General features: G+C 42.1%; 1 protein-coding gene across 2 annotated transcripts; it reads right to left on the reverse strand.

Annotated features, from left to right (window-relative positions):
• Nucleotides 1-2,199: 2,199 nt before the first annotated feature.
• Nucleotides 2,200-22,034, reverse strand: LOC109908889 (cleft lip and palate transmembrane protein 1 homolog). 2 transcript variants are annotated; one of them, XM_020507651.2, is made up of 15 exons: nt 21,905-22,034; nt 14,751-14,878; nt 13,462-13,585; nt 12,979-13,137; nt 12,780-12,897; nt 12,598-12,683; nt 12,365-12,485; nt 11,932-12,176; nt 11,683-11,776; nt 11,435-11,562; nt 11,198-11,260; nt 11,012-11,107; nt 10,769-10,904; nt 10,166-10,333; nt 2,200-4,294 (listed from the first exon to the last, which is right to left on the reverse strand). In XM_020507651.2, exons 1-15 carry the CDS (start codon nt 22,016-22,018, stop codon nt 4,095-4,097), a joined length of 1,980 nt encoding a protein of 659 aa, XP_020363240.2. In that variant the 5' UTR covers nt 22,019-22,034; the 3' UTR covers nt 2,200-4,094. The 2 variants fall into 2 exon arrangements, with proteins under 2 accessions (XP_020363240.2, XP_031651965.1); XM_031796105.1 differs by lacking the exon at nt 21,905-22,034 and adding an exon at nt 18,795-18,812.
• Between the last annotated feature and the right edge of the window lie 1,173 nt (nt 22,035-23,207).

Here is a 23,207-nt window from a genome sequence, read left to right on the forward strand (position 1 = left end):
GGTACTGACTTGTTGCACCCTCGACAACTACTGTGATTATTATTATTTGACCATGCTGGTCATTTATGAACATTTGAACATCTTGGCCATGTTCTGTTATAATCTCCACCCGGCACAGCCAGAAGAGGACTGGCCACCCCTCAAAGCCTGGTTCCTCTCTAGGTTGTTTCTTCCTAGGTTTGGGCCTTTCTAGGGAGTTTTTCCCACTGCAACCTGACAGTTTCGGGATAAGTGCTTCTACACCTGCATTGCTTGCTGTTTGGGGTTTTAGGCTGAGTTTCTGTACAGCACTTTGAGATATCAGCTGATGTAAGAAGGGCTATATAAATAAATTTGATTTGATGTAGGATTTAAGGTAAACAAACAATTCCCTAGGAAAGCAGACAACTGTACAGGGATTGGGTTAGCCAGATTGAAGTACTCGGGCAACCCACCTCGGTTTACTCCTGGTGAGCACCAGTGTTATAGACACAAGAATGGCACCAGGAATTTAGGAGATTAATGGATGTAAGTCTGATAGTTAATGTGACTGACTTAGGTTTGGAAGCACAGGAGAAAATTCTTACCTCACAGCACCTATAACTGATGCATAGTGGGCTTGTACCAGTAAAGGACGCATATGACAGACACTACCAAAAGGGTGGTTAGGAACTTGCGCTGCGGTGTTATTGGTCCAACCAGTTAGAATTAGTCATCAGAGGCCAGTTATAGGATGCCAAGGTAGGCACATGAGGAGCTTTGACTAGGATGAGAGTAGCCCTGTCTAGATGGATGCTATTGACATCCATAGGGGAGTTCCAGATTAATACAAAGCTATGAATCAAATAGGTGAAGGCTTTACCACTACGTTTTTCGGTGGTTGACAATAAATAAAAATGTGGATTGGATTAATTACATCTAATATAATCAATAGAGATTCATGAATGAAACCGGGGATGCAGTAAAGGGGATCTCTGACCAATTATCCGCCACCTCCCTTATGACCTGGCAAAATAGGCTGGCTCTCGATTTTGTTGGCAGAAAAGGGTGGGGTATGTAGAATGATAGGGGTTCATTGTTGTACGTTTATTCCTAATAAAACATCACCAGATGGGACAGTTACAAGAGCTCTAGCAGGGTTAATGGCTCTAAGTGAAGAATGGGCTGAGAACTCAGAGGTTAATAGATCTGTGACAGGGTGGTTCGATAGTATGTTTGGAAAATGGAAAAATGTTATAATCACCGTGTTGTGGGCCGCTTTCACCTGTATGAGTGTGTTGATATTGTGTGGTTGCTGATTGATTCGGTGTGTGAGAGGTTTTAATCACCAGGACTCTAGAGAGATCGATGACACAACAAATGGTGAGGTAAGGACCGATTCTGAGCTCCGACCAGTGGGACAACAAATACATGCCTCCAAACCGAGTAGATGACTGATCCCTTTGATTACGAGGAGCCCATGCTGGATGAGACTATCTTCAATGTTTAGACAGACTGTTTATTTCATGAAGATAATGAAAATCCTAAAAAGAGTTATAATTGGATATAGGCCTAGAACAGTCGTTGATGAGTATATGATGTAAATACATGTATTGGTTTTGTTTGATTTTGTGTGACGTTTATAATTCCAATAAAAGGTTGAAGTATCAGTGTGTAATATTTAGTCAAAGGGTGGATTGATAAAGGAATTTATGTTTAAAGTAATGACTAAAGAATTCCACCCTGAAACGTATTTAACGGTGTGAAATGTATTAGAATTATGAGACTATAATCCAATAATGTGTGTGTAAAACAAGTTAAGATAAAAAAACAGTGTGTTACTTTGTAGCAATGTGAACCACAGATGACTTAGTTATAACTCTGAAAACGTACGACAGGAAAGAGGCCCTTTCCAAGGTCCCTCTAATCTAGGGAGAGGAACAGCTAGAAACTGCCAAGCTGGAAGAAAAGTGATCAACTAGGAATGTGTTAGTATTGTGGAAAAATACAGCCCACCTAAAGGGAGGCAGAGTTTCTACTGATGTGTGTGTGAATTATAAAATGACTGTTCTCATTTTTGACTTCAGAGTACTCTCTGAATAAAGAATTAACCTTTTGCACAATCTGAGACTTCGCCAAATTATTATTAAACCCAGGGTCTTACAAAAAAGTTATAAATGATTTGAGTTATCATTGGGATTGAAAATTCTCGCGACAACACCCATTAATTCTTAAATAATATAATTTGTCTTACGGGTTTATTTCAAGTGGTTACATCCATCCCTCAGCTGTTCACCAAAGACAGTAGTGGGGTGTACCTTCAGAAGTTGCCTGGACATTTGCTTGAACTACAATTTGCCCCTTTAAATGGTGCTAGTTTAATGAAAATATGTTCTTAAGAGTACCACAGTATGAGCAATAATACCCATAAACCTATTCTAGAAACACTTAAAATAAGGGACGTGTTTTGTGCAGTCTTCAACTGGCGTCATGTTTTGATAACCATGCCCATGATGCTCTGGGTGAGACTGCCGAAACGAGGAAAAGGTAAGGATTTCTGGATTAACCATCTGTTAACTACATTTAGTAAGGAACAACATGGCAAAATGTCCTTAAATTGACAATTCGGAGAGCTGTCTTGTGTACATTTCAAACTTACCCAATATGTGTGCTTGCAAGGATTTGTCATCTTGCATGTCGTCTACTTTGATGCCAATTAGCATTTCTAAAAGCTGAGAATAAATAGCCGAATATATTGATAAATCACCTTGTCCGAGAGAGATTTACATGGTTAATAACTCATCACAGCCTGTTAAGACTGAACAGCCCTTATTTTAAGTGTTTCTAAACATCTCCTATGGGAGAAATAAATTGGGGAAAAAAGTAATTATTTGTGTAGGTGTGTGACTTTACTGCGGGATGCCTTTATGTCAGCGCTTCTAAAACTCAGTCCTGGGGACCCTAAAGGGTGCATGTTTTTTGGGGTTTTTGCCCTAGCGCTACACAGCGGATTAAAATAATCTAAACTTGATGATTAGTTGATTATTTGAATGTGAAGTGCTAGAAAAAAAAAGTACAGCCCCAGGACATAGTTTGAGAAACACTGCTTTAAACCATCTCACACTCAACAGTTTCCCATGTGTATCAAGAATAGTCCACCACCCAAAGGACATCCAGCCAACCTGACAACGGTGGGAAGCATAGGAGTCAACATTGGCCAGCATCCCTGTATTAAGCATTTGACACCTTGTAGCGTCCATGCCCCGACAATATGAGGCTGTTCTGAGGGTGGGTTGTTAATGTTTTGTAGACTGTGTATGTCAAGGTGGTCCTACTTGGCATGTGAATGTAGTAAAACAATTCAAAAATCAGAAGTCCAGGCATAAAGACTTGTAAATCAGCTATTGCTAGACATTTTGACATCCGTATTAACATTACAAGCTGAGATTCTGTCGTTTCAGAACATACTAAATAAATTCAAATGACTGAAAACAGAAATCAAGTCAATAATATTAATGTATTTATATTAATACCTACAAGGCTGTTTTTTTTTGTTCAAGTTGGGAACATCGACCATTTGATTAAAAATGGAGGGTAGTCTGTCTTTCGTGGGTAGTGTTGGACAGGTCGTCCATCTTGGTTCCCTTCACGTCGCCCTTGGCTCTGGACCCTTCCAGTTTCCTCCAGCACTACTCACCAATTTCCAGTTACCCCACCATGACACACTGCGTTCACACACGGAATGAAAAATAAAAAATAAAAAAAATCACAAGAAATCCATAAATGGTGCAAAGATCTGAAAATACGGAGATATGTACTGCGACCTTCCACCCTCAACTGGATGTCCCACATTCACAACCTTGCTTCCAAAACATTACTGTTACCCATAGAAAAAGATAACGATTACAGTACATCACGTTTCACTTGAACTGCAGAAAAAAAAAGTGAGTCTACATTAATTACGATTTGCTGCAGATCCCCCACACAAAGAAGAGTTAAACAGAAATATGTAGCGGTGTCCATGACAGAATACAATGACTCCTTTTCCCTGGCAAGTGACATTTCACTCTGCCTGGTTTCCACAGGTCCGCTTCGCCCCAGGAGCGAGGGAGAGAAAGGCGGATAGGTTGGTCATGTTAATCGTTCTTCTTCTCCTCCTCTGCTTTTTCTGTTATGGCGGCGACCTCCCCTGTGGCTGTGACCTCCCCCTGTGCTGTGCTGTCCTTGTTAGGGTCCACTCCAGTGGGTTCCGCTCCGCTGGTGCCAAATTCATTCATCCGGTTGGGATCCACCCTGTAGATCCAGCGTTGGTACAGGTAGACAAAGAATACTACGTCTGTGGGAGGGAAACATAAGAGTTATTACAGGGGTGTAATGTTCACCAAAACCCATGGTTGGGTTAAAACAGTTATAACTGTCCAGATCTGGAATGACAACAGTATCACTTGTCTCTAGGGGTGTTTTGACTCTACTTATGTGGGAGGTATTTGGTCCCCAGGGGTATTTTGACTCTATGTGGGAGATATGAGGACAGCAGCTCTGCTCTTGATGAAGTCACAGACGTTATTTCAGACTATGCCAACTTCTGTGTTGAGTCAGTTGCGCCTACTAAAACCTGTAAAATCTTCCCTGACAATAAGCCTTGGGTATCAAAACTAGGGGTGTAATGTTCAGCAAAACACATGGTTGGGTACGTATTGTGGTTTTGGGGTCACAGTTCAGTTTCGGTACAGCGGGAAAATGAAATGCCAATAGTTACTGTTGCAACATTTTTGGCCCTTTAAAATACAAAGTGTTGGTATTCCTGATTCCATGTATGATCATGAGTCATATAATGTCCGATGAGAGCACAAATCAGGAGTCCTAACACTTTGCCTTTTCTTAAATGAAAACCATTACTCATCAACAAAGTGCAATATCTGTGTGAAATCAATATGTAAACATGGCTCAGACATTGTACGTTACGGACACCTTCCTAATATTGAGTTGACACCCCATGTGTCAATTGTCTCAAGGCTTGAGAATCCTTAACCTGTCCCTTTCATCTACACCAGGGATGAGCCCGCAGAACATTTTGTAGTCCGGTGGACCAACTCAGCCTGGGTCTCAACTTACTGTTAAGAGTTAGAATAATAGACAACACAAGCTGCAATTAAACCATGTGGCTGTGCATCAGTCACTCACTCAATTAGCCCATTTCAGCACAAAAAATATTTTGAATGTTTAGTTAGTCTTGCGGCCAGCTATCTAAACTTGAAGTAAGCATGTTTCGAATTACTGACCGGGGTGGGGCACATTGATCACGAGTGGTCATATTTAAAACTGAAAACATTTGCCTCCACCCTCTGCCAAAATGTGATGAATTGCAGGAAATGTACTTTTACAATATAGATTTAGTTATCCTTTAATTAGCTCTCTGTAGGCGTGGAGATCCATCTGTAGCAGGGATGGGCAACTCCAATCATCTGGGGCCTGATTGGTGTCACACTTTTGCCCCAGCTAACACACCTGACTCCAACAATCAACTAATCATGATATTCAGTTTAGAATGCAATTAGTTTAATCAGCTGTGTTTGATTAGGATGGGGAGAAGTGTGAAACCACTCTACACCCTGAGGACTGGAGTTGCTCAACACATTGGCCAATTCATTGACAATGTCGGCTTTAGCTTGCTTAGATAGCAAACGGGTAGGACCCGCTCTGAAATGGGTGCGAAGGTTCCAGTTTCATAGAGTCTCGAGCATGTTCATGAGGTGCTGAATCCCCATATTCTCAACAACCGAGAATGGGCGCATATACGCAGCAATAAACATGCTAAAGACAAATCAGAAAGTATACATTTAACCCTGCTTTGTAGTATAACTTATTTTGAACAAAAGCTACAAATAAGTGAGTCAATCAGCCCTATGCTGAAAAATAGAGCTGTCCATACTTCTGAAACAATCTTCAGTGACCATTGAATTGTCGCCTTTCCCTATATGTTGCTTTGTGCAAATTGAGGAAACACCAACTTAATTACACTGAACAAAAATATGAAACACCTCATGTAAAGTGTTGGTCCCATGTTTCATGAGCTGAAAAAAAAGATCCCAGACATTTTCCAAACGCACAAAAAGTGTATTTCTCAAAAATGTTAAAGTTGGTTTACATCCCGGTTAGTGAACATTTCTCCTTTGCCAAGATAATCCATGCACCTCACAGGTGCATATCAAGAAGCTGATTAAACAGCATGGTCATTACACAGGTGTAGCTTGTGCTGGGGACAATAAAAGGCCATTAAAATGTTCACTTTTGTCACAACACAATGCCACAGATGTCTCAAGGCAAGGGAGCGTGCAATTGGCATGTTGATTACAGGAATGTCCATCAGAGCTGTTGCGAAGTAATTTAAAATGTTAATTTCTCTACCATAAGCCGACACCAACGTCGTTTTAGAGAATTTGGCAGTACGTCCATGGGCCTTACAACCTTAAAAAAGGTATCTGTCTATCATTTGAATTCCATAGATTAGGGCCTACTGAATTTATTTCAACTTCACAGATTTCCTTGTATGACCTGTAACTCCTTTGAAATGGATGCGTATATGTTTTTTGATCAGTATAAATAGATCTATAATCAACAGCCTAACTGTTAAACGTGCCCATCTTTATAAATCACCCGCATACTCTACACACATATATATAGAGTTTATTTAATAGTCTACTGACTCCGTGAGTACCAAGTATCACACAACTGCAAAATGTCAGATGAATGTTGGGTAAAGCAAGCAGTCTGTTTTTAAAATATTTGCTATGCTTTAATAAAAGGCTTTACAAAATGTTTGTTAGAACAGATTCTCTGGTATTCGTGTTGTTTACACGGTTCCAAACAGGCAGAAAAGGTATTGTAATCCAACACCATCGGTTTGTCACACATAATATGCAAGCAGCTCTCGCTTCTCTAACCTCCTTTTTCCTCATCTCCTTATTGTTATGTCATTAGATGGTTTCTTATCGCTATAGCCTTGTATAGCCTTGTATAACCACCACTCAGCTGTAGGCCTAAGAGCGTGTCCGGATTAGTCTTAATATCGTAACTTCCTATGCAGCCTCTCCAGTCTTAAGAGTTCCAACTAGTTGTTGACAGATTTTTAAAAAACATTTTATTTTAAATATTTATTTAACTAATTCTTATATAGAACAAATTCTTACTTACAATGACAGCCTACAGGAGACCCCATATGTTATCCTAACAGTTAAGTGTTCTAATTCTCAGAGTAATAAAACTCTGACACTCTGAAAGCTTAACCAAGTGTATTCTTCCCAGAGGATCATTAGAGCTGCACTAGACACATGTTTCCACCACAACAAGTATATACACTCCAAGTTGGAGACAAAGTAATAGGGTAATGAATCATCATTTCTTCCTTAAGGGGATCTGACCTGACCTCAACCCCTCATTTTCCTAATCCACAGATGTCCATCCCTATCCCCTATAGCAATCCTGTGACTTCCTCCCATCCACCCAGCACATTCCAAAGCCATCAACTTCTGATGTAAAACATAGTTTCTAGGATAGCAAATGTTCCAAGTTTAACCCAGAATCCAAAAATAGTTACCAGTAGGTATCTTGATTACAGAAAGAGGCAAGTGGTTCCTGAGCCATAGACAGGCAATTGCTTTGGAGCTGTTAAAATAAATGTTATCATTTCTATATGACGAACACATTGGAATGGAAAAGGCACAACACTCGCTCAACACTAAAACTGTACTTTCCCTAAACAGGTTTTAAAGAATGATGTTGAGGCCTTCTTCAGAATAATCAAAGTGAATGGACAAGTTCATATTAGGGCATGGGGGAAGACAATTAAGGAGAAATCGTCAGCTGGTGGTGCTAATGAGACATGTGGTAGACCATACAGGTCGGTACTCAGGGTTTGGGGTACTATGGTCAATGTCTCCACCTAGTGATGTAATACAGATGTGGAACCAGTAAAAAAAAAACTATTGGAAAACTGGTGTAATTGTAGGTGTAATTGATATAAAACCATCACTATATAATGCATGTTGAATATGTTGGGTATAGAAACTCAGCAAAAAGAAGAAAAGAAACTGACCTTTTTCAGGACCCTGTCTTTCAAAGATAATTTGTAAAAATCCAAATAACTTAACAGATCTTCATTATAAAGGGTTTAAACTCCATTTCCCATGCTTGTTCAATGCACCACAAACGATTCATGAACATGCACCTGTGGAACGGTTGTTAAGACAGCTTACAGAAAGTAGGCAATTAAGGTCACAGTTATAAAAAGCCTCTTTAATGTCTTAAGTTCTCTACTGACTCTGAAAAACACCAAAAGAAAGAGGCCCAGGGTCCCTGCTCATCTGCGTGACGGAGGCATGAGGACTGTAACACCTGCACAGGGTCGGTACACCACACCTGCGGGACAGGTACAGGATGGCAACAACAACTGCCCGAGTTACACCAGGAATGCACAATCCCTCCATCAGTGAGAGAGGCAGGACTGAGGGCTTGTAGGCCTGTCCTCACCAGACATCACCGGCAACAACGTTGCCTATGGGCACAAATACACCGTCGCTGGACCAGACAGGACTGGCAAAAAGTGCTCTTCACTGAAGAGTCTCGGTTTTGTCTCACAGGGGTGATGGTCGGATTCAGTTATCATCGAAGGAATAGGCGTTAGACCGAGGCCTGTACTCTGGAGCATGATTGATTTGGAGGCGGAGGGTCCGTCATGGTCTGGGGTGGTGTGTCACAGCATCATCGGACTGAGCTTGTTGTCATTACAGGCAATCTCAACTCTATGCGTTACAGGGAAGACATCCTCCACCCTCATGTGGTACTCTTCCTGCAGGCTCATCCTGACATGACCCTCCAGCATGACGATGCCACCAGCCATACTGCTCGTTCTGTGCGTGATTTCCTGCAAGACAGGAATGTCATTGCTCTGCCATGGCCAGCGAAGAGCCCGGATCTCAATCCCATTGAGCACGTCTGGGACCTGTTGGATCGGAGGGTGAGGGCTAGGGCCATTCCCCTCAATGTCCGGGAACTTGCAGGTGCCTTGGTGGAAGAGTGGGGTAACATCTCACAGCAAGAACTGGCAAATCTGGTGCAATCCATGAGGAAGAGATGCACACTTAATGCAGCTGGTGGCCACACCAGATACTGACTGTTACTTTTGATTTTGACCCCCCCTTTGTTCAGTGACACATTATTCAATTTCTGTTAGTCTGTGGAACTTGTTCAGTTTTAGTCTCAGTTGTTACTTCGAAAGCTGCGATGCCTGATAAGGACCCGATCACGTGATCGGCTAATAAGAATTGAGAAATTTGGCAATTTTTTTTTTTGAATGACGATTTGTAACACAACAAATACAATAATAGCACAACCAAAGATTAAAAAACAGTCGCTTTCAATCGTGATTGCAATTGCTTTAGCCAACTTGTTGCAGCTCATATATTGTTTTGTTCTTATTTTTTTTATAACTGAAACGCTTAAACAAAACGAGCAAACCAAAAGATACAACAGTTCACCTGACACAAGACTAAAGTTTGAAATGTCTAACTCAATAGCACAGACCTGATTTGCCCTGACGGAAATGCTTCAACCCCCTACAAATGACAATTATAATCCACATAATCAAAACAACCTTATTAGGTCATGATGTACAGTATATACTTTACATCCAATAGAAAGTAGTATACTGTTTTTGTTCAGCAACATCTTTGTGTTTCCGTCAATATAAAAAAAGGATAAAAAGACTAGATGGAGAAGATGTGCTCAAATATGCCCTCTGGTGTTTTAAATGAGTATTAACTGCAAGTCGCTGCGACTCACTGACATATCACAACATACTGTTCACGACACTACAGTATGATTTCAAATAAGGAACCACTGTAGTCGTTAACGGAACAGCCTGAACATGTTATTTTTCAGCTCAGACGTACTCAAAAAGGCAGACAATGCAGCATAGACAGCCTGCAGGCCTAGTGTTATTACTTTGTTCATATATTTTTGGGATGCATTCATTCAGGTCCACGATGCAGCCAGAAACAAACGGTTCGGTATGAATACGTGTACCGTTAAACCCCTAAGGGAACTTTTTTTTTTACATCAATGGGATAGTCATTGTTAAGACCCGGAATGGACTGTACTTAAGTCTATGAAATGTGTGTGTGTTGGAGGGCAGTGAGTAATAACGCACCGTCTCTGAGACATCCTATCCTGTACATCATGGGCATCTTGATGACAAAGGCGAACAGGTCGTCGATGAAGGTGTTCAGTGCCTTGTAGGTGAGCATCCTCCATGGGAGGTGGGCCACGGACTTCATCTTATAGTTGATGAACAGCTGTGGCGTCATCGTGATGAAACCTGAGCCAAAATCACAAAGCAGACACCACGATGAATCAGAGCAAAGAAACGATGAGCGTCGCACTTAGTCCGTCTCCGACAGTGTCACTTAGGGTCGAATATCACTTAGGATGTCAAATAATAAAGAGACATTTAGGAGAGAATGTGTTAACAAGGACAGACTATCAATAATTATAGACTTACTGCTCAATAAGGCTCGACTGTCTGCTCGGACACTGTCAATAGGGATCAGGCTATGTAAAATGAGGATTAAGACGGCATAGACTCTCACTTGTCCTGGACTGTGCAACTGATATTTAGCGATTTGATCATCACAGCATAGAAAACGAGGAAAGGAGGATCTTACAAGACCAGAAAAATAGGAATTCCTTGAAAAATCAGAAAACAAAAAATATGTATAATCCCATTTCTGAACAATGACCACCCGTGACTCACCAAAGGTTAACAAGAAGCCATAGAGCATGCCCAGTACAAATGAGTACCAGCCTTTGTGCTCTTGATACAGCACACTGTAGACGGCATAGCACCCGAACAGAGGGTAGAGCAGCCAAGACAGGTACTTGAACGCCATCTACGTAGAGGGAAGAGGACAGGACAAAAAACATCAGTAGAAGTTTTGCCATTCTAGCGGTCAATAAAAGCCATGGTATTGTGTGTGGCGTTGACGCGTTTCCTTACGTCGTCGAAGACTTTGGTGGAGGACTGCACATACGTGGACTTGTCTTTTATTGATAAGCGTGGGAGGATCCCGAACAACTTGTTCTCTCTGTCCAACTAAGGGGAAACCAACATCCAGATTAGCTAACAAACAGGGATTCATTTGTGCAACCCGAAAACAAGAGAAATACCTGTTCTCCATCTCACCTTGACGTCCATGACCTTGGTGATCTTCCAGAAGTCGATGAGCAGGCCGATGAACACGCTGACCTGTTATGGGACATTAGATTAGAGAGATTAGAGAAGGGGATTAGAGAAGGGACCACTCTGCTCTAGTATGAACGACATCCCTACAGAGCCTGTCATGATGAATGACATTACAAAGGGTCTGGTGACAAGTCAAATTTTTTTTTTATATACACACAAATGGAAAAACCCACTGACCTGCACCACGAAGTTGGTCTCATTGTCCAGGATGTAGAGCAGCACCACCAGGGACTGGAACACCCCGAAGATGATGGAGCGCACAGAGAGACCCTCCATGGACTGCCTGCTGTTCCAGAACTGGATGTCTAACACACACACACACACACACACACACACACACACCAGAATAGAAAGAACATTCAACCACACAAAATACATGTAATAGGCAGTTAAGTTGTGGGAAAAAAGAAGCACAGTGAGCTCACCATTCTTGAATGCCAGGAACTCGAAGACGCTGTGAACGATTGAGACCACAATGGTCACGCCCAGGAGGTAGGGGTTGGTTTCCAGCAGGGCCACCTACAGAGACAACACAGTTCCTTAGCCACGGTTACCAGGGAAACATGGGGTCCAGACTCCGGGACCAGTTTGATTCTACGATGTGCTAAATTGGAGGAGCAAAAGCAAAACAAAAATGTACACCCTGCCCCAGCCTATGACCTCTAACCCCTGACCTTGACAGAGTCCTGGTCCTCGTCAGACTGCTCATAGGTGTCCTCTGGCAGGAAGTTCCACGGTGAGCGGGCGTTCTGGGCAGCGTAGAGCTGCCAGCGCCACAGGGACAGCGGGCAGTAGGACAGGCGCAGAGGCAGTGACTGCAGGCTCTCATTGATGGGGTAGTAGTCTTTCTGCAGGTTCCAGTAGTCGTTGAAGTAGACGATAGGATAGTAGTCGCCGCTCACCGCGTCAAACTTCACATCTGTAGGGTTGTGGAGGGTAAAAAGAATGGGTTGAGAAAATGAGACGGAATAGAGCAGTAACTAAACAAAAAAATGGGTATTTCCCCTTTAGTTAGATCTTTGTAAAGAAGCAGTAGATCTCAACCCTCCTAGTACATGCTCTGGTCTGAACCACTGAGAAGCGTGAGAATAGGTTGGTAGAGCTTACGTTGGTCCAGTGGAGGTGGGACCGAGCCCTTGACCCAGGCTGTATGGTCATCCACCATGTTGATGGTGAGGTTAGGGTGCCAGTGGGAGATGATCTCCACTGGGCCGTGGCTCTCCGCTCGCTGGGGGGGGGGGGGGGGGGGGGGGGGGGGGCAGTCAATCAATACGGTACGGACTTGGTTTACTGACCGAAAACAAAAATAGTGTCTATGCATCATGGTAAACACAGCCGACCTTGATCATCTCCGGGTCGGTCTCGGTCTCCCCCGTCAGCAGGTTCTTAGTCTTCACGAACTTCCTGCGTTTGAACTTGTTCAGCACTGAGAGAGTCAAAGAGGAAAACGGGAGTCAAACCACTTTTCATACTACTTTGAAAAGGTAGGGGGGGGGGGGGGGGGGGGGGGTCGGTTACTTACTCCGCGTGGCATGGACTGTCGCTAGCCGACGATACTGGCCCTTGCGTTTGGGGTCTGGGTGGAATCCAGTCTTTGTGAAATAAACGTGGATGTAGAGGGAACCATTCATTTGCACCTTCTGTAGCACATCGGATCAGCGAAAGAGAAAGAGATTAGAAAATGGACATTCTACCTTCACTTCTCCCTCCTGCTCCCTCACCTCTGGGATGTTCAGATCTATTGAGTGCTCATAGCAGCCGTCCCCATCTTCTCCAGTGTTCCAGTCTCCGTAGACCAGGTCTCTATGGAACCAGAACAGGGACTGTGTGTCGTTGAAGTCAGAGAACACCTCGTCCTGGGAGATGTACACATACAGGTCCTGAGGGCAAAAGGAAAACAGGTTATCACTTATTCTTCATGTTATCTATTTCCATATTCTCCTATTGACTTGTTCTCAACCACTTTGGGTGGTTGTTTGCTGTGGCACAGCTTCTTTGTCCAGCAGTGTGAACTAATTACTGAGTGCAAGTCAACAAGCTAGCCAGGATAAAGCTCATCAACGGAGACAAGTTGTGCACACAACTCACCCAGAGAACTACCACTGAGCGGCAGGCACAGACCAAAAGGTCAACCAGGAAGTCAATACTGTCACATGACCTGGGGTTAATCGCTTATGCAGAACGGTGTGAAAAGGCTGGTGTACCATGAGGCTTTCCTTGGGGAAAAGGTTTCGGCTGGGTAAATGCGGTGCCCCAGCTGGGGTACTGGGGTCTGGTGTAGAGGACCCTCTGCGGAACCAGCTACTGATGGCCCAGATGACAAAGATCCTGTAGAGGATGAGGAAAGAGAAGAAGTCAAGTAAGTCCAATTGAAACCAATTAAACTTTTAGTCAAATGTGTAAAAAGGTTGTTTTTTCTAAGTGGGGTTCTAAGAATTACATTTCTATGATTGGGACCACCCAAATGACATCACCCCATTCAAGTTTAAATTGAAAACAGTTATGGTAAGGGTTAAATGCTAGGTTAGGGTTAAGGGTAGGGTAGTCCCAACGATCCCACTTAGCATCTACCATAAAGGGTGTGTGTCAAACAAAAGTTGAGATAAAGACGAGTGTTTTTAATATATCTCTCTCTCTTTAGCATCAGATGTTGGAGAGGATTGATTCCAGTTCCTTGGTGTCCACGTCACCAACAAACTATCATGGTCCAAACACGCTAAGACAGTCATGAAGAGGGCACGACACTGCCTGTCGTGCCCTCTTCATGACTGTCTTAGAAACAGGAGACTGAAAAGATTTGGCAATGGGTCCCCAGATCCTCAAAAAGTCCCACAGCTACATCATTGAGTGCCTCCTGACCGGTTGCATCACCACCTGGTATGGGAACTGCTCGGAATCCAACCTTAAGGCACTACAGAGGGTAGTGCGTACTAGAGGTCGACATGGACGATTAATTAGGGTCAATTTCAAGCTTTCATAACAATCGATAATCCGATTACGTGAATGCGCCGATTACGTGAATGCAGCAAGGAGCCAAGGTAAGTTGCTAGCTAGCATTAAACTTATGTTATAAAAAAAACAATTAACATAATCACTAGTTAAACTAGTAATATCAACCACCATGTGTAGTTAACTAGCTTGTCCTGCGTTGCAAATAATCAATGTGGTGCCTGTTAATTTATCGAATCACAGCCTACTTCACCAAACTGGTGATGATTTAACAAGTGCACCAATGTACCAAACCATAAACACCAATCCCTTTCTTAAAATCAATACACAAGTATATTTTTTAAAACTTGGCACACTTCGTTAAGAAATGCAAGTTAGCAGTAAATATTAACTCTGGGAATTGTGTCACTTCTCTTGTGTTCAGTGCAAGCAGAGTCAGGGTATATGCAGCAGTTTGGGCCGTCTGGCTCGTGGCTGTAGTGTAACAAAATATGGACAACGTAAAAGGGTCTGAATACTTTCCGTGCACACATTTCTTACCCACCTGAAGAGGACTCCCTTTATGACCGACCATGCGTTGGGTGGTGGAGCCGGCGGGGGCTGTGCAGGGTCCCCAACAGCAGTCTGTATGGCCTGGCCATCCACGGCTGCAGCAGCTCCATTGCTGCTCACCTACACACACACACACACCAAATCAGTAGTGATGCACCGATATTAAATCTTTTGGCCGATACCGATATCCAATATTTTCCTTGCCAAAAACGAAACGATACAAATAACCAATATTTAAGCATTCTAGTACAGTTAAATAGGCACTGCATCTCAGTGAAAGAGGCGTCACTAAATCCCCTGGTTCTAATCCAGGCAGTATCACATCCGGCCGTGATTGGGAGTCCCATAGGGCGGCACACAATTGGCCCAGCTTCGTCCAGGCCTTCATTGTAAATAAGAATTTGTTCTTAACTGACTTCCCTCGTTAAATAAAGGTTACACACACAAAAAGTTATTGCTGGCATTTACGTATGTCCCCATTACCAGTAAAACAATCAAAACATATTTCTTTCACTTACTTACTATTCTGTTCCGTTGTTGAATCATTTCAAAATTTTACATGGAGTTATTACGTCATAGAGGTATGCACGGTAGCTTTGACATGGGTTTTTAACATCGCCGTTGAACTAGACATCGGCTGATACGCTAATATCGTCCGATTCCGATATGTTCACCTCTATATTGTGCATCCCTATCAATCAGGGAATCCTAAAATGGGTTTCCATCCACTAGCGGAATATCCATCAAAAAGATTAGGCACAGGAGTGTTTCCATCAAACTGGCTTGTTACAGATGAAATGCTGTGCAATGACATAAAAAAAACACCTTCTGCACATCAGTTTTTCATTCAGTTAATGGAAACTTAAGTTCAATGCGATTCCATCGGTTGTCACAAAAACTGTTTCTATCAAATAGAAATCTTGCCCAATATCGTCTTGGTGCATGTTCTCTGGACAACACTTATAAAGTGGAATGTAGGGTGCAAAAATGTAAATTTAAAAAAGCCATTTCAATAGCTAGGCAAAAGATTTATGCAAATATTCTCTGCATTAACAAAATATGTGCATTTTCCCACCAGAGACGTTTTCCCCTCAAATTAACTAGTTGTGCATGATGACGTAGTGCACAACTTCTGTGCTTAAATTCTTACGTACCGTATAAAAGAAATACAAGTTAAAATGAGTTTCCATCGCATTTTCAACTCTACTGATGGTTTAAATGTTGCGTTATATAGGAAAAGTGCCCACTCTGGTATTGGCGCGTGCGCTATAGCCAACAGCTCGCAGATATAGATATCCTGCACGAGATGATTATGGGCAAAAGAGCAAGTTTATTTTTTTAAATTTATGGACAAAAGAGCAAGTTCATTTTTAATTTGTCATACGGTAGCCATCATGTCACTAGAATAAGACCCTCGATATTTATTGTAAAGGAGCATCAAGCTCATCACCTTGCACTTTCACCACCACCCTCTGAAGTTCATTATTTATCTAGCTGAAGTGCGTGGTTTTCCGAGTCATTGTGGCAGGACCACAAATCACAACTCGTTTACTTCGATATGATGGTTATTATATCAATTTTTGTGCATAAACAAAGTTGTTTCCACTGCCATTTCTTGCATAAAACATTTTACAGACAAGAAGATCTCACCATGTCTAACGAACAAAATGTCTGTCTTAGGGATGCAAATGTTGGTACATTTTGCAGCCAACTAACTGACCCTCATTAACCGGTCAACAACCTACATTTTTTCCCCAAACAGTAAAATGACGTAACCAACAGAAAGTGCACAATTTGCTGGTTTGGGTAAGTGTCCTTCAGTAGCGTTTGGACACCACGTACATTACCACTCATCACCGCTGCCCCGTCGTAGGTTTGTGCAAGGAGACGCTAGACTCGTAATTTTTATTAAACCAGGTAAAACCCATTGAGGTTAAAAAAAAACGATTGAGGGCGAGCTGGTAAGAAGGCGTGTGCATAAAACATTACAGAAAAATACAGAATACACACAAAATACAAAGTGTCACAAGTTAAAGATACAATTTAAGATTAGAAACGGAAGTTGTGAAACAGTGTTGTCGATCAGTCTTAAAAACAGACAAGGACACTAACTCCACTACCTTTAAAATCTCCTAAAGCATGTTCCAAGATGAAGGCGCATTATGGGAAAAATATTTCCCCCCGTTCATCTTAGTTCTAGCCCGGAACAGACAAGGACAGCAGCAATTGTGAACGAAGACTATATTGAGTGACTGATCTGGTCAGTGGAACAGATAAAGGGAGTTGTCCCATCAACGCTTTGTACACAAAAGTGTACCAGTGCTATCACCTCCTGGTGGAGAGAGAGGTCCATTGCACCATAGCATACAAATCACAGTGATGGGTGAGTGATCTAGCGTTTGTAATACATCTTATTATGTATTATGTACCCCGATGGGTGTTCCTGGGCAGCTTCAATGTGGTGCTCTTATTCTTCTCACTTTGCTTGGTGAGGTAGATTGCTGCTATAACTTGATGACCCTTAACATACCTAACCATTTCCTTGGCTGTCTTGTAGTGTGTATCCATTGTTTTCAGTGCCATGATGTCCTTGAAGAGCAGATTCAATGCATGAGCAGCACAGACAATGGGTGTAATGTGAGGGTAGGACTCCTCCACTTAAGACCAAACAGCCTTCATGTTTGCAGCATTGTCTGTCACCAGTGCAAATACCTTCTGTGGTCCAAGGTCATTGATGACTACCTTCAGCTCACCTGCAACGTAGGGACTGGTGTGTCTGTTGTCCCTTGTGTCTGTGCTATTGTAGAATACTAGTTGAGGGGTGGAGATGATGAAGTTAATTATTCCTTGCCCACCCATCAGAGGTGATTGCAATACAGTCTGCTTTCTCAATGATTTGCGTGACCTTCACTTGAACTCTGTTGAAATCTGCATCCAGCAAACAAGTAGATAAATCATGTCTGATTGGAGGGGTGTATCTTGGGGGCGAAGAACATTCAGAAATCTCTTCCAATAGACATTGCCTGTGAGCGTCAGCGCTGAAACAGTTGCATACACAGCTCGAGCAAGACATTCATCAGCTTTTCTCTGCCTACATTCCTCCATTGAGTCAAAAAAACTTCTGATTCCAGGAGAACCAGGAGCTGTTGCTATCGATTATGTGTCCAATTCATCATTTTCACCTCGAATAGAAGTAGAGGGACTTTTGTCAGATAGTGCCCGTGGCATTTGCCTGTAAAGGTTATAAAAACATTTGTAAATAAATAAAAATACTATTCCATGTACAGATAAATTTAGGCAGTTAGATTAAACAACTCCTTTCTAAGATATATATTTTTTTTAATTAAACATGTATGGAAACAGATGAATTAACACTCAGTTAGCAGGCTCAAGCAAGCTAAAAACCCACATGGTAGCAAAAACTAACTAGCAGAAATTGTTAAGAAATCATTGAAACACACTTTGCTGTAGACTACTATTTACTAGTTAACAAAAAATCATGTGTCATAAAATATATTCAACCCACCCAGTATTGTAAATCAAAACGTACCAGAAAGCATGTAGTCCTTGGCTCAGGTAGTGTAGTAGTGTGGGCTCAATAGCATCTAATTAGTGTGTAAAATCTTGAGAATCAGCTGTAAATGTGATGGAAGAATGTGCTGTGCATGCAGAGGGTTGCAATTCCATTGAATTGGGGATAGTTTAACCAAAATATGCCACAAAATCTAGAATTGCCTTCTGTGTATCCCACAAAAAAAGGTTCACTGTTATAAGCAAAATTCCCAGGCTTAACTCTCCATGGAAATTTTCCCGGAAAGCTTCCGAGCCTTCGCAACACTATTTCTAACCTAAAAACGTGGGGCTCAAAACAGGTGGGGGCTCTGTCGCCACAGAGCTTCATACAGTCAAAAGTCTCTATGGTCTATTATTTAACATGCAACTGCTGTAATGAAGCAGCTAATAAAACGTATTTTTAAAACATTTGCCAAAATGTCAAATTGCAAAGTGGTGAGTGACGCGCTGATTGCCTTCTTACCATTGACTAAGGTTATAGCCTACGCACTCGAATGGGAGGCGTGCTTTTATTACGAGTTGAGATCGAGAAAGGAAAAAAAAGCTCATTTTAAAACCGCGGCCATCAAAGCTAAACAATTCTAGATGCAGTCGCATGTTATTTGTTGCGCAATGACTTGGCTGACAAAAGCACGTTTCTCATCAGTGCAGGCTTTTTGACAGGTGATCGACTATTCCGCTCCTCAAACTAGCCTCGGTATGCATGACGACAAACGAAAATACACACGCCAATTTAATTCCACTAAATTATGCAAATTCACCTATATCATGATAGGCCAAATGTATTTTCAGCAGCTAACCGTTTAATGTTTAATCTCGCTAGGCTGTCGGCATTTAAAAAATTGTATTGAATCTTCCTGTTTCCATCACAGCTGTCGTGATTTTGCTTGCATAAAAACTGTGGATGGAAACGTGGTTACAGACAACAAAATTCACCCATGTCTGGTGAATTTTGTTTTGTCGACTGTAGGACATTTTACCTAGAAGTTCCCAGTTTCCATGAACACTAAGAAAAGATTTGATTTTCCAGCATCAACTACATTTTACCTAAAGCGAGCAAGAGAAAAAAAACAAGACCCAAACCAGGGTGACGAAAGTAGCACTTCCGGGGGTTATCCAGTCTGGGACTCATTTCAAGAGCCACCAATGAATTACACGAGTCACTTATAAAGAAAGTGATTCCCTGAGGTTTGTCAATGGTTTACACTGCATTAATGTTCCCCTGAAAGTCTACTATTAGGACCCATGATGATGTAGCTACTTTGATAGGTTTTGCTTACATGTCAAATCCTGTCTAATTAAGTTGTATGGTTTGGAGTGAGTGCAGCATGAAGAAAGCATTGCAAGCCAAGAACATGTCAGTCAGAAAGCCCAAGCAGGGGTGCATTGTTGCCCAGTGAAACAAAAGACAAGCACACGCCAAGTCACAAGACAGGCCCCACTATCTGAAAATCTCCCCTGCATGTCACCAACACAAAAAGGGATGGACGGGAAGCCTCTAAGAACAAACTGCATTGAGGGCACCCCAAGATTACACAGGATCCAAAATCCAACTTATTTTCCCAGTAAGAAGTAATCCTTACAACTCACATTGTCAACTGGGGTTAACATTTTACCCACTACTAAATTTTGCCAATGGGACACAAAGTAAAAGCTTCAAAACAACCAATGGCTATGCCTACTGCTATGAGAGGCAACACAGCCCTTTATCTATCAATCTTTCATGGAGGGAATCGAAAGACAGCTGCTGCCTTGGCTCCTGTAGCCTTCCTCATTGGTGAGATGAGTGACAGTATATGTGATAAGAGGACCAAACTGGTTCCTATGAGTGGGAGATACTCGTGAATGCAGTGGATAATCAACTAGAAGTATCTGCGCAAACAAGCCATGAGGACCTTAGAGAACACCACTCTGAAGGCTAGCATGGTAAGAGGGCCTCTAGTGGATGCGTTTGAAGTTGATTTAATAACTGAACACACCTATCAAATCAGGAGGCTTGTTTAGACACAGCAAGAAATTACCCCCTCCCCCCTCCTCTTTTTTTTTTTTTTTTTACATGCGTAGTCTCCCAGTTAAAGCAAATGTCACACGAACCAAAAATTAGTAATTGATCCGATCTGTTCAGAAGGGGATGACAGTCCCGTGGCATGCATGTGCACGGATGTTTGACCGAAGTCAACATTAGCTTGCTAACCGATGAGTAGTGACTAGCTTGCTAGCTAGTTAGCTAATAACTAACCAGAATATCCAACCCGCTTGCTTACAGATGCACTAGGGTCAGACAGGCTCACCGTGTAAATTGTTTAGATTATCCGGCGTCTCACTTGGAAAACATACCCCAATTCAGGGATGATAAATGCTTTGTACTTCGAATTGTCCCATTATCCCAACTGTTACAGGAGAAGATTGAATGACAGTTATCAGTAGCCACAGCAGCCATTATGGAATGGCATGTCGCCTTGAACAACAAAGAAGCGGATTGGCTGACACTGCAATTCCAAAATGGCTGCCATGGCTTTGAGGATGAAAAGAGCAGTTTTCCAGAAAAACAGCCTGGTCTCAGACTAGACGTAACATAGTAGTTGTACATCCAGGACACCCAAATTAGTAGATTTTACATTTGGTATGGTTACAAAAGACATCCACAAATTAAAGTAGGGTGGTTGGTTGGGCGTTTAACGCAAATGTCTAGCAACCCAAAGGTTGCAAGTTCAAGTCACAGACAACCAAAGCATTTTTTTTATCAACTTTAACTACTTTGCATGTTACCTTACTCTTTTAGCTAACCCTTCCAGCAAACTTCTCGGTGTAACAGTTTGGATAATGGGACAAATCGGAATACAACACATTTCTCATCCCTGGATTGAGTTATGTTTCCCGAGCCATATTTTGCGCCAGCTCCGCCGTGTCTTAATCTAAACATGAATCCCGTCTGACCCTAGTACAACTGTAAGCATGCGGTCGGATCTACTTGCTAGCTAATAAGATGCAACAGCCATAACTAAGTAGTTAACGAACCAAAATCTAGAAAACACAGATGTTCGATCATTCTCAGCGCCGGGCTGTGATTCGTTTAGCACTCTGTTGATAGTGATAGGCAGCAGACTAGCCTACCAAGTAATAACTTTAGTCCATTAAAAAAGTGCGATTAAAAAGGTAATGATTGACAAATGATTCTGCTAACGAACGTTGGCTAGGCTGACGAAATATCATCGCCAGTCTAGCTAGCCACTCTTGTAGCTAACTAGCTAGGTTAAAACGGGCTAACCCAATCATCCACTGTCATGACATGATCTGTTACCCCAAGTACCGACCTCATTATTTTGATCAGAAATATGGTTGTCGGTTTATCAGAAAATAACTAACTTGCAAGATGCTATAACAAACGCACCGTGAAAGGCAGGGGGGACGTTTATAAACCGACCGGCATTGACAGCGTCAAAAAGCTCGCGTGTGAAACGATCACACTTCAATAGCAATGTCTGCAGTGCCATTCACTGCTCGAGTTAGCCATATGCCGATATTGGTACGTTCACACATTGACGACAGTCATACAATTTAATTCATTTTTACCTCGCCGTTGGCTTGCGGAGAAGCTTCGGTCTCCTGCGACGCCATCTTCGCTGTCTCTGTCGCACACCGCTGGCAATGAAACCGAAGTTCTCGCGTGAGCTCAGATAGGTACATCTACAACGTGACGTTTTTTTTGCAAAGAAGCAAGTCGTCCCATGTTGGCATGAAGACATCAGAGTGCCTTCCTTATTTCTCTATTTGCAGCAGTCCCCTCTTTTAAACAATAGAGGAGACAGCTGCTTGTTATATCTGCTACACTCTCTTTACTGTATGTTCAGTGGTATGTTGTGCTTACTGTATTTGTGCCTGTTGTAACCCAGGGGTGTAAAGTACCTTTGTAAAAAATACTTTGAAGTATTACTTAAGTCGTTTTTGGGGGGGGGGGGTATCTGCACCTTACTATGCATTTTGTTTACCTACTTTTACTTCAGTAAATTCCTAAAGAAAATGACTTTTTACACCATACATTTCCCTGACACTCAAAAGTGCTCTTTATGTTTTTCCAGAAAAATTGTCAAATTCACCCACTTATCAAGAGAACATCCCGAGTTATCCCTACTGCCTCTGTTCTGGCAGACTCATTTAACAGGGCGGCAAACTACCTGCCCTCCAGGACACCACACCACCCGATGTCACAGGAAGGCCATAAAGATCATCAAGGACAGCAACCACCCGAGCCACTGCCTGTTCACCCCGCTATCATCCAGAAGGCGAGGTCAGTACAGGTGCATCAAAGCTGGGACCGAGAGACTGAAAAACAGCTTCTATCAGACTGTTAAACAGCCACCACTAACATTGAGTGGCTGCTGCCAACACACTGACTCAACTCCAGCCACTTTAATAATGGGAATTGATGTAAAATATATCACTAGCCACTTTAAACAATGCTACCTAATATAATGTTTACATACCCTACATTATTCATCTCATATGCATACGTATATACTGTACTCTATATCATCTACTGCATCCTTATGTAATACATGTATCACTAGCCACTTTAACTATGCCACTTTGTTTACATACTCATCTCATATGTATATACTGCACTCAATACCATCTACTGTATCTTGCCTATGCCGCTCTGTACCATCACTCATTCATATATCTTTATGTACATATTCTTTATCCCCTTACACTTGTGTCTATAAGGTAGTAGTTTTGGAATTGTTAGTTAGATTATTTGTTGGTTATTACTGCATTGTCGAACTAGAAGCACAAGCATTTCGCTACACTCGCACTAACATCTGCTAACAATGTGTATGTGACAAATAAAATTTGATTTGACAATTGGGTACTTTTA

Source organism: Oncorhynchus kisutch, linkage group LG18 (assembly GCF_002021735.2).
Source record: "Oncorhynchus kisutch isolate 150728-3 linkage group LG18, Okis_V2, whole genome shotgun sequence".
NCBI lineage: Eukaryota > Metazoa > Chordata > Actinopteri > Salmoniformes > Salmonidae > Oncorhynchus > Oncorhynchus kisutch.